Here is an 11,739-nt window from a genome sequence, read left to right on the forward strand (position 1 = left end):
GAACACAAAGCAGCTCTGTCTTCCCAGAACATAAGGGTGCAATCACAGCCCTTTCATAAGGAGAAGATGCAGATCAAAGCAGAATCAGGGCTCATAAAACCCAGGGTCAAGCGGGGAAACCAGGAAAGCACATGATAAGAGCCTCGTTCTGTCGGATCAGACTATTTTCCTTGATGAAGAACTAAAGAATGCTGTTTATCTCTGAAGCAAGCTTACCCACTCTTTCCTCACATGCCTGCCTGCCCTGCTTGGGGGACCTCTGCTGTTTGTTTAACACTGACAAAGATGTCCTTGAGATTCCATCCTTTTTGTGAGGTCAGTGAAAACGTTCACACAAACCCGAGGTTTAGTTAAAAATAAGACAAAGTATCCATTCAGCAGTGACGGTCGTTCCTGGGTGTTTTCAGCCCATGCTGAGCAGGACCACCACAGAGAGGCAGTGTTTGCCTCGGAAAGGAGTTAAGCAGGACAGGTGGCCCAGGACATCCCAGATAGAGCCAGGCCAGAGGCTTCTCCTGCCTCTTGGCAGGACACAGCTGCCCCCAGCCCCACTTCAGCCTGGCAGAGGGGGCAAGCTCCAGGGAAATCACAGGAAAAGAGCAGGATGGGCTCTGATGCTAATATCAGTGGGCAGAAAGAATGTCCACTAACAGGAGGGAACCTTTCTACTCTTTTTCCAACAAACCAGAAGGTTTTTCCCCACAGAAAACCTCCCCAGGAGGCTTCCTGCATGAGCTGAAGGACTCTGGAAGGTGCTGCACCTTTGAAAAGGTGGTGCTGAGCCCAGTTGTTATTGTACAGGTTTATCTCAGAGGAACTGGAGTATTAGCAGAGCCCAATGTTCAGAAAGACCAGCAAAAACACCTATCAGGGAAGGTTTAGATTAGATATAAGGAAAAATTTCTTTACCAAAAGGGTTTTCAAGCACTAGAACAGGCTGCCCAGGGAAGTGGCTTTAAATACCTGAAGATATTCAGAAGATGTGTAGATCTGGTGCTAGGGACATAGTTTAGTAGTGGTCTCAGCAGTGTCAGGGTAAGAGTTGGACTCAATGACCTTAGAAGCCTTTTTCAACCTAGAAGGTTGAAATTAATTGCAACTGCATCATCTCCAGCAGGATGCCGCTGCCCCTCCTGCATCAACACCTGAACTCACCCTCTGAACTTCTCAATAGCAGAGGCCAGGCACTGGTGGGATATGGTTCAACATCTCAGGCATGTCAGGTGAATCTGTGCATGGTTTCATGATGAATGAGAATGAAATTAATGTGAAGAGAACATTAATTAATATGAGAGGTTTCCTACATTAACATCATCTTTAATGTGGGTAATAACTGAATGCAATGCTCATCACTGACCTATAGTTAGACTTCAAACCACTGACCACCACCTTGAACAAACTCATACACACAAGAATGGCCCAAAATGGCATCCTTGGCTAGAGTTTAGCTCTTGCTTCACATCTCTTACAAAGAACAAACACTCTTCCTGACCTCACCGTGACTGGTTGCACAGCATTTCCCCTTCTAGGAGGGGATGAAAGACTCCAATAAACAGGAAAGCGCTCAGAAATGAAAATAAACCCACAGACTCTGGAATGTCTTCTTTTTCTTTCCTAAATTCATTCTCCCCATTCTTCGGTCTCATGTCTTACTTGGAAAACTGAAATGGGAAGCAGGAAAGCAACCCTTGGACTGCTCATTAAAATTCCAGTAGAGAAGCTGCTGTGAGGAATGAGCACCATCAGGAAAGAACAAGAAGCAGCAAAAGAGAGAAGCAGTCTCAGGCCATCCTGGCAAACACAGTCCAGCCATGGTCAGCCTCATCTGTTGTCCCTGTCACAGAGGACAGAGAACAGCACCAGCTGCATATGAAGGACATCACATTGGCATCATGTTTTCTAAAGAAAGACACCCAAGTTTGTCCTTCCAGAAGATTAACTCTAATCCCAAAAGTAGACATGAGTGAAGTAAAGGAGAAAGTCATCATGCTTAAGGGAAAAAATACTGCATGCATCTGGCTAGGGGCTTCCACTGTCCTCTCCATTACACTTGTGAGAGTAAGAGAACAGATGACACTGATAGAAAGCCGGACTGGGAATGGGTTTGTGTTCTTCTGAATTGTTTTCTTATGGCTGTGAACTGATTTTAAAATACATGTGAAGCATAAAACCTCAGAGCAAATCAACTAACAGACCCCATCTATAGGTAGTATCAATGATTTGAAATGCCTACTACGTTAGTCACAATTCAAAGCAAATGACATACTTGTTTTCCTGTTAAGATGCCAGTAAAAGTGGCAAATAGACACCAGCATTCTTGGTTGCTTACAGATAATAGCTGTTCTTTTGGCACAGAAAATCACTGGTGGGTAATTGAGGTTTTACACAAGTCAGAGGCAAAATCCACTGTGAATTCAGCATAGCCATGCAGAGACCAGAGATGGCATCAGCCAATGAAAGAAAACTCTCCACTCTCTCTGGGTAGAACCTGGGGCTAAGGCTTCAGCAAAACAAACTGAAACAGCTGAGGGAGAGGGTGGCAATTCACAACAGAACAGAGGTTTGCTGTGACACCTCTTGGTGGAAGTGTCTCTGCTGGAAGAGACAGCAGGAGTTCATCCATTACCTTTGGCCGCTTCCACTCCACTTTCCCTCTTGCTGCTGAGTCATAGTAAAGGGATTCATCCGAGGCTGGGAACTCGGGATCCTCAAAGAGCCGGCCCTGCTGGATGCACTGCCCCTTCAGCTCGTGGTACTTCTGATCTCGGAAGAGCTGCACTGATGAAGACATCTTCCTGTCTAGATAGGATCAATATTGGACAAGCTATGAAGGTTCTTGAAAGTCCATGGCTGATACCACTCCCTGGTCTTTAACAAGGGAGCATATAACTTGTTCTAAACGAGATTACTGATTTATTTAAAATAAAGCAAAACAACCCAGATTATAAATTAGATCATGTTAAAGACTAGGAAAGTATAAAACCCAGAAAGATCTTATATATAAGGATCATATTTTTGTCTGAACAGAATTCTTACCAGGAAAAAGCCCAGACCAGGCACAAACCCAACATTTTGCTTTGTCTAATTGATTGGAAAGGTAGCAGAGTGAGGCTTGGCTCTCAGTCTGCACCACATGTGAAGGGCTGGGCCATCTTTCTGTCCTACATTCTTCTTCTGGCCACTAAAGCTTGAACTATCCACTCCAAATCTTATGCCTAAAAAAACCAAAACCAGATTTCCACATTTCTCCATCTTAATTTAAGTGACAGTACTTTGGCTTGTACTATTGTCTTTGAACTTTATGGTACATTTCAGGAAACTGAATTCCCAGAAGGAGAAAATATTTGCAAATAATTGATGAGAATGAAAAGCATTTTAAAAAGCACAACAACAACAACAAAAAACCCAAACAATGTGTTCTCAGACCTTAACTCCCAGAATCCTGGCTATCAGACTGTGGGTCGCACCCACTGAGCTCAAATAAATTGCTCTAAAACATTTTACGAATGAGAAATCAATTACAGAAATCACTCAGGACAGTTTGAAATTTGGAGGACATGAGGGATGCTACATCTGCTTCAAGAGAGGGAGTGGTGAGAGCATCTGAACTTACTCTGTTTGGAAAGTTCTTGTGTGTCAGTTCCTCTCCTCTTCCTTCTGGACACAGGTTAAAGTTAACGATGGATCTCCCCTTCCTTGCCTACAGCAATAAAGACAAATGCAAGTTGAATTAACCAACATCCTGCTCTGGAGCATGGCACCACATTGTCCTGGCAGCCACTTGCTGTGTCCAGCTGCAGTGAGCTCAGCTGGTGCTCCTTAAGCCACCTGCAGCATGAATTGGATGAGATTCCACCAATCTGCAGGAAGCTAAACCAAGCTTTTGCAGGTGTGCAAGTGAGCACAGCGAGAGAAAAACTGAAGAGTAATGAGGAACACTTGGAAACATCAAATTTATCATGGTCTTTGTTCTTGTGAGTGAAAACTGTTTGTGGATGCCCCCTCCCTGGAAGTGTCCAAGGCCAGGTTGGATGGAACCTGGAGCAACCTGGGATAGTGGAAGGTGTCCCTGCCCATGGCAGGGGGTGGGACTGGATGGGCTTTAAGGTCCCTCCCCACCAAAGCCATTCTGGGATTCTGTTACTTTCTGGTTACTTATCTCCCTCAAAAAAGAGTCACAAGGCCTCTCACTTGGCAGGTGGCCTCCCAACACAGGGCAAATAGATTTGCTTCCCCCCACAAACCAGTTCTTCAAATTCAAGTGCAGAACAACTTGCCAATTTTACAGGGGTACCTCAGGGACCACAACAAAATAGTTTGACTAATTTGGGTGGGATATAGATTATTTCATGATAACTGGCATTCTTGATCATTAAAAATTCCCCATGAGCTATCTAACATTCTAAACTGAGTCTGTTTGTTTTTAAAATAGCCCCTGGGTGATGAGGGTTTTGTCACTGCCTAATTCATTGAGATAGGTCTTTCATGACCTCATTCCCCTGCCCTTTCTCCCTTTCTATCTGCCAGACAGGAACGTGAGTCCTTCCAGGATTAACACTCCATTCCACAACAGCCTGGAATGTTCTGTGGCAACGCACAGGTGATAAAACAGTGCCTGCCTCACCCTGGGCTGCACAGCAGTGCTCAACGAGGGGAACACCAACAAAGAGGAGGCTTCTCCTGCAGCTCTCTTATCCTGCCCCTCTCAAGGCTCCCTGTGACATCTGGAGTGTGTTTTAGGGGTTTCAGGCTCCCAGGGCTGCTCATCGTGGCTGCTGGATGTTTCACTCCCACCCAGGAGGCACTGAACTGAAGTCTAACCACCATCTGGAGAATCAGGAGGAACCCACATTCACAGGAACCCAAAACTGCCCATTTTAAACACATCAAAAGTATCTCTTTTTCATTGGAAAGCCCTGCATCGAGAATGTCAGCGCAGTTTCTACACAACAGCCTGCTGGTTTGAGAGCTGTGGATGGAGGAGCACAGCTGAGCCCTTCTCTCCTGGGGTGTTCACCTACCAGGACATGGCCTGAGGCAGACCTGGCTCCCATTGCAAGGTTTATTTTTGAAGCAGCTCCTGGTTTTTGACCCTCAGTTGATGACTGAAGTGCCCAAACTAAGAACCACACTCCTTCCTCCAGTCGGGACATGCAGCAGCAGAGCATCCCCTGCTCCAAACCCACAACTTTACCCCGGTTCAGCTGGCACTCCAACCTTGCAGTGCTGAGGAAACACTGTGCAGGGCTTGGCAGCTGCCCTGCCAGGGCTCCCTGCTCTGCCGTGTGAAACAGAATGAGCTGTGCACTGTGGACAAAGAAACACAGTCCTAAAAATACTGCACCCCAGCTCACAGACACTCTGCCACTGTGCAGAGAGAAGGGACCACTCCAGGGGAGAAAGGAAGGGGGGAAAAGCCCTGACGAGCTCTACAGGTCACCCAATCCCCCGTGGTCTCAGCAGAAGTACAGCAGGTCTCATGTCACTGAGCTTCCAACCTCTGAGCTTTTTAAGTCTTTCTCTGCTGCTCTGTTTTCTCAGAGAGTTTCCTATTCTTTTAGAAAAAGGGTTTCAGCAGAAGAGTGAAGCTGAGCTAGTGCAGAGTCCCCTCCTCAGCCTGACCACGGAACGATGTCAGTTTTACTTACAGTTTATACTCAGAGATGATTCCTCTGCCGGGAGCACGGCTAAATCACATTCAACACTGGGCAAATACCACCTCCTGGCCTTAGGAGAGCCATAAATTAAAGGGACATTCACTTGATATCCAGGTCTTTACCAGGGCATTAAAATAAGCTTCAAGTGCTAAACTATCCAACAGTGTTTCTTTACACTCACATTTCCCTGTCTTAACCTTTCTCTCCTCCAGCTGCTAGACCGGAGATCCACCAAAACCAGCACTGAGTGTCCAGGCAGGAGTGTGAGGGATAACTACACCCTCCTTACCCTTGAATTCATGCAATAAATACACAAACCTGAACAGAAGCCACCTCTTCTCAGCCCAGTTTTGTTACTCTGTGTAACCAAGTGACATGCAGGGTAAAAACTCAGGCAGAGCAGTTCTTGCAGCTGTCAAGCCAAGCCATCCCTCCCACTCCCACCCCGGCCTGAGGGGTGCAGGCACAGCAGGGCTGGGTTTTTCTTAACCAAAGCCAGCCCTTGCAGCCCCAGAGGTCAAGCAGCTGCAGAGGGCCCCCAGTGCCAGATGAAACTCCTCTGCAAGGAGGAGCTTGGTGTGTTGTAACATAAATTCCATCACACACCCCACTTTGCTGTTCCAGCTGCAGGACTCTGAGGAATTTCCATGCGCAAAGTGCATTTCCAGGCGGGATTTAAGGCCACAGATGGACACAGCTTTGAAAATGAAACTGCTTCTTCCAGAAGTGGATCCTGAGATCAGGCCCACCCCAGCCTCAGGCCCACATTCCTGCTGGCTCAGGAGCCCCCATCTGGGAAGACCATGGAGGGATGCCAGAAATGATGCACACAGCGTATTCCATGCTCTGGGGTAGCCTCCCAGGCTGAGAGAGCTGAGGTGGTCCAGCCTGGACAAGAGAAAGCTCCAGGGAAACCTTAGAGCAGCCTTTCAGCTCCTAAAGGGAGCTTATAAAAAAGAGGGAGAGCAACTTTTTACATGGGCAGACACTGATAGGACAAGGGGAAGTTGTTTTAAATTGAAATAGAGGAGGTTTAGATTGGATTCCAGGAAGAAATGATTTCCTGAGAACTGGCACAGGTTGCCCAGAGAAGTGTTCAAGGCCAGGTTGGATTGGACTTTGAGCAACCTGGAATAGTGGAAGGTGTCCCTGCCCAGGGTGGTGGAATGAGATGAGCTTTAAGGCCCCTTCCAACCCAAACCATTCTGCTATTGTAGGAACCCAGTTTTAAGCTTATTGTCCATTTGCACGTATCAAGTTGTCACCTTAGCAGGAACAACAGCCACCCACACCTGGTTGTCAGGTTTCTCTTTTGTACCTGCAGTTGTGGGCCTGTCTTGACAACACACAAAAACCTCCCAGCTCTGAACTCTGCTCCTTCAATACGGACTCCTCACCAAACCTCAAAGCCACTGTTTGGACTATGACAGCAAAACAGGGACTCAAGTATTTCACTGTTTGCAGACATAGTTTCGTATTTTCCCAAACATCTCTGTCTCCATAGTTTGCTTCAGAACAATCAAACCCGTGAGTGCCTCCAAAAAAGCAGCCCTGCAGCCAAAAGCTTTAAATGACTCTGAACTGGTTTTCTGTAAAACTAATTAAAGGAACTTCCAGAGCTCCAGCTGGAAAAGGTTATTGCTCTCTCTTGCTGTGCAGAGTGATCACAGGTCCTTACGATGCAATGACTTTGCAAATCTGTATTAAGGGTGCAGGGGAACTTAAAGCAGTTGAAAAGCTTCCACTTCATAAACACTGTGGTGTCATGACCTTGGCTGTTCCGCTGCTACTGCTGCAGCAGAAGCACCTCTTCTGGAGAAACTTACTCATTCAAATTCTCTAAACAACTCAATACACTAACTTTATGCTGGACTGGATATCCTCTCTTCCTCGGCATAAGCCAATATAGAAGTATAAAGTCAATGTTAAATCTGTGTCGTGTGGATGTGCATTAGTATGAATATATTCAATTTTGATCAAATTTGCTGCACAGGATAATTTAATAGCACCCTGTCCAGTATTAATGACCGTGAGCCAGGGCTTCTCAGTAGTTTTGGATGGCAATGCTCTCCATGACTGGGTGAAACACCAAGTTTACTGTGTGCTCTGGGCTCTGGGGATACCATGGCTGTGCAGCATTAGCCCTTCTTTCATCCAGTATTTGGATTTTCCAACAAAATAAGATTAGTTTGACTATTTTATGGCCTCTGTAACTCAGTACTTTTATAGGCATATAAAGATTTCTCCATTAGTTCAGCTCAAGAATTAGCTACAGGAAGGAGATACAAGCGTCTGCCTTCTCACAGAAACAGGATGGTGCCAACCTTGTTCTGCTGTGCAGTTTTGCCACACTTAAAATTGAGAGAGGAAAACACGTATTTTCATCTGGGAGTATCTGCCCATATCCTATCGCCTCTGAGCAGGAATGTGGGGGAGAGTAATTGGACATCAGGAACAGGACTGGCCACAACCTGTTTGCTTTCATGGACGGCATCAAGGCCTGGCAGAATCCTCAGGCTATAATAACCAAAGCTTTTCTACCACAAAATTCATTACAACACTTGTATTGCAACAGCACAGTGCTTAACCAGGCTTTTCTTCCAGGTCTCACTGGACTGGGGAGGTTCTGTGGCATTTCAGCTGGGAGTTGGGATTTAGATTGCACTGCAGAGGGTGGGTGCTGCTTCAGGACCAAGCCTGACATTCCCTAAGCCCAGGAGTGCAGCAGGAACCGTGCCAAGAACCTGGCACTGATTTTCACAGCTTGTTCTCTCTCCTACCTCTCTACCTCTTATCTACCAGGAACTGGTGAGATAAAGAGTAAACCCCTTCTGACCCTTCAGGATGGGAGCACAGAAGCAAACAGCTGCTGAGAAAAGCTGCCCTTGCAGGTGACTGTGCCCAAGGGGGAACAACTGCATCTGGCATGAGCAGCACCCCAAATTTGTAGGGATGATGGTCAGAGGTGTGCGGGATCTTCTCAGCTTGAGAACTGACTGAAATCAATACAAATCAATATATGATTGTTCAGCAGTGCAATGCTGATTTCATAGTCAAAACTACTCCAAGTCCTGGCAGAACACATTCAGGGAGGATAACTCTGGCTGGACTCCCTCCCTCCCCTCCTTGCCTTTCCCATGGGAGTTTATCCCAGCCTGTGAAACACTTTTAACCATTTTCTCTCTCCCCTCAGGCAAAGGCAAAGATTAAAAAAGCAATGGGGCTAGCAGCAGAGGAGACTTTTGCCTCCAGCTGATTGGTTTCCAGGTGAAATGAAATGCTGAAATTCTTAAAGACCATTGCAAGCAGAGACAAAAGCCCGTGGCTCCTTTCAGGATTTCCCAAAGTGCACAGGTGTCTCCATGTTTCAAAAAACCTTGTCCATCAGTGGCTCCCAGTACAGCCTCAAGATCAGTCACATTTTCAGTTAACATTAGAGAGGTACAATTCCAGTTAGATTTTTTTTTAAAAGTAATTTAGTACGCTAGATGCCAATTGTTACAATTAAGATTAATCCAGTCAAGTGATCTATTAAAAGCTCTGAAGAAAATGCAAACAGCATTGCCACTTGATTCATTCAAGCCAAGGTTTTGTGCTGAAACCACAGGAAACAGCTTTCTTCAGAATTCCAGTACCTCTCCATTCTGCCTTTTCATAAAAGTTAGCTTAAAAAAAAAGAGATTGCAAATCAGAAATTCCTTATCAGGCCACTCCATTATTTTATCTATCCACTGATCAATTATTTTAGATACAGTACAAAAATGTCTCCTTCACAAGAACCATAACAACGAAAAAAAGTAAAACACCCCCTTGAATTTCACAGTGAGAGAATCCACGGTGAGAACTGACAATATTTTGGAAGATCAGAGACAGGATGGCAAATGGAATTACACAAGCAGAGATCAAATGACACTTTATCAATCTGGCCCCTGTAAAGGGTGCCTGTAGAGAGAAGAGTAGAATGAAACTGGTTATCCCAGAAGAAAGGAGAGCACCCATGCTGTGGCAATAAATCCTGCAATAAAGTTTGGCTCAGAGTTAGCACAGAGCTGTGACTTTCTGAGAGAACTAAATATTAAACAAACACAAGTAATCCAAAGCATTTTCTTCTGTGCTGGCTGAAGTGCTCACTATGGTTCACACAGAGAGTTTTCTCCCTGTGACAAAGGTGAAAACCCAGTAAACACCAGTCAGGCACTCACCTGGCTGAGGTCAGACGCTGCTCGGGGCACATCCAGCTCCAAAGTGGCTCCTGCAAACACTGATCCCTCGGCTTCTTAACCTGGAATTCTGTGGGCTGTACCACAGCCACATCTCCAAGGGGGTGTGTGTTGGGATAACTCCTCCAGGGATGTCCCAGGGAAAGCAGGAAAGCTCCGCTCTGACCGAAAGTGCAGAGCCTCGTGCACTCCTGACACACAAACTGTCAGCTGTGGCTGTGGCTGGAACTGTGAATGAACTCCTGAAGAAGCAGATAAGGCCAGGCTGTTTGGCAAGAGCTGCAGGATTGGTTTGGTGTTTTTGTAGGGAAAACAGATTGATGTGCACCATGAAAAAAAAATGTTACATTCCTTATTAGGCTGCACAGCACTCATTCTTCTCCTCTCCCTGTCCTAGTAAAGGAATTGGTATCACTTTATGGGTTTAGAAAAGTTTAAAACCCAGGAAATAATACATTTCTCTGTGCTGTGGCAAAATAAAAAGTAGGACACAAAGAAATTCTCGACAAGAAATGGTTTTGGCAGAACAAGCTTCTCTCCATACTTTGCTCAGCCTCAATTTCCTTTTGGGTAAATCCTAAACATCTGGGTGAATTTGACTTGAATTTTTCTCATTTGAGGACTATAACACCTTTACTTTGCCCTTATGTGGCTTTTACTTGTATTTTAGTAAATGTAGTCCAATTTTTGAACAAGAACCATTTCAAAATGCATTAGAAAATTTCATCATTCTCCCCAGTTTTCTTCCCCCATTTAATCCTCATTTTAGCACAACTGGTCTAAGTTTACAAACAAGTTCATTCCTTCTCCTAAACATTATTATTATTGAGCAAATCTCCCAGAGGAGATTGGATTTCAGGGGATGAGTTACATCCACAAAATACTCTGAAGATGATTAAGAAGTATCACAAATTTCTGTACTGCAAGGTTTGCTGCAGGATTATTTGCTCTTTTACCCCAACTCCTTTTGAAGGCACGCTGAAATCTGGACTGAATGTCCCTGGAAGCTGCCACTAGAGTTCTACCATTTCAGGAGTAAAAAAGCTCTACATACTAAAGCCATGTGTTTCCAATTCCTGACTGAGTTTAAACCAGAGTTTAAAGCATAACAAAAAGCTGATGCCTGTATATTACACACACACTGCGATTCATTTGCACAGCTCAGGGAAGAACATGAAAAACCCCCACAGGAGCACAACAAAATTCCACTCTGTGAGCTGATAATAAATATTCACAGCTTATAAGATGTGTTCTCACAGTAGCAGCCTTTGCTTCGATCCAGTGAAGAGCAAAACCATGAGAACTTTTTGATGTGAGTGGCATAATCCAAGAATTGTGTGGGATTTGTCTGGGCTGAGGAGGAGCTCTTGCTGGAAGTCTTGTCAGAAACAGAAATTCCTTTGGACAGGCAGCAAGATGAGCCCCACGGATGACAAGCAATGGAAAAAAAAAAATCCTGTAAAGGAGGTCTCACTTACTGTGAACCAGTGAAGCTTACAACATCATACCTGAAAGCCTTGAATGATCCCTGCAGCTTCCTCGGTGGCTGTGTCCACTCCTCTGGTCTGGTTTCCATCCACGGTTGTGCTGCATCTCCTGGTGTCCCCAGTTTCCTCACTGCTCTCCTGCACAGCCTGCAAACACCCCCTGAGCAGCGTCCCCTGCTCCAGATTTGTTGCTGTCCAAACCTGACTCCTCCTGCACCCCCAGCAGGCAAACCAGAGCCCAGAGCCAGCCTTTTTTTTTTGGAAAGACAAACCACACAGCACAAGTAAACAACAGAATTTGCTCCTGTGTAAGGTCTTCTACACCTTCAGCACCTTGTGCTCAAAGCCCATTCGTACCTTGATAAATTCCTGCCC

At 45.4% G+C, this 11,739-nt stretch overlaps 1 protein-coding gene across 4 annotated transcripts in view; it reads right to left on the reverse strand.

Moving 5' to 3' along the window:
- Positions 1 to 11,522, reverse strand: part of CAPN6 (calpain 6) — a 50,759-nt gene extending 39,237 nt beyond the window's left edge. Inside the window, exons 1-3 of one of the 4 annotated variants that reach the window (XM_020584811.2) lie at positions 11,386 to 11,522; positions 3,614 to 3,700; positions 2,627 to 2,799 (exon numbers count right to left, since the gene is read on the reverse strand). In XM_020584811.2, the coding sequence (XP_020440400.2) occupies positions 2,627 to 2,791 (165 nt within the window). In that variant the 5' untranslated portion in view covers positions 2,792 to 2,799; positions 3,614 to 3,700; positions 11,386 to 11,522. Of the gene's footprint in view, positions 1 to 2,626; positions 2,800 to 3,613; positions 3,701 to 5,648; positions 5,668 to 5,975; positions 6,061 to 9,859; positions 10,147 to 11,385 lie in introns of those variants that run through there. The other 3 variants (XM_019288152.3, XM_020584812.2, XM_020584813.2) reach the window with 3 other exon arrangements.
- Between the last annotated feature and the right edge of the window lie 217 nt (positions 11,523 to 11,739).

The sequence above is a fragment of the Corvus cornix genome, chromosome 4A, assembly GCF_000738735.6.
Source record: "Corvus cornix cornix isolate S_Up_H32 chromosome 4A, ASM73873v5, whole genome shotgun sequence".
In the NCBI taxonomy this organism is placed as follows: domain Eukaryota; kingdom Metazoa; phylum Chordata; class Aves; order Passeriformes; family Corvidae; genus Corvus; species Corvus cornix.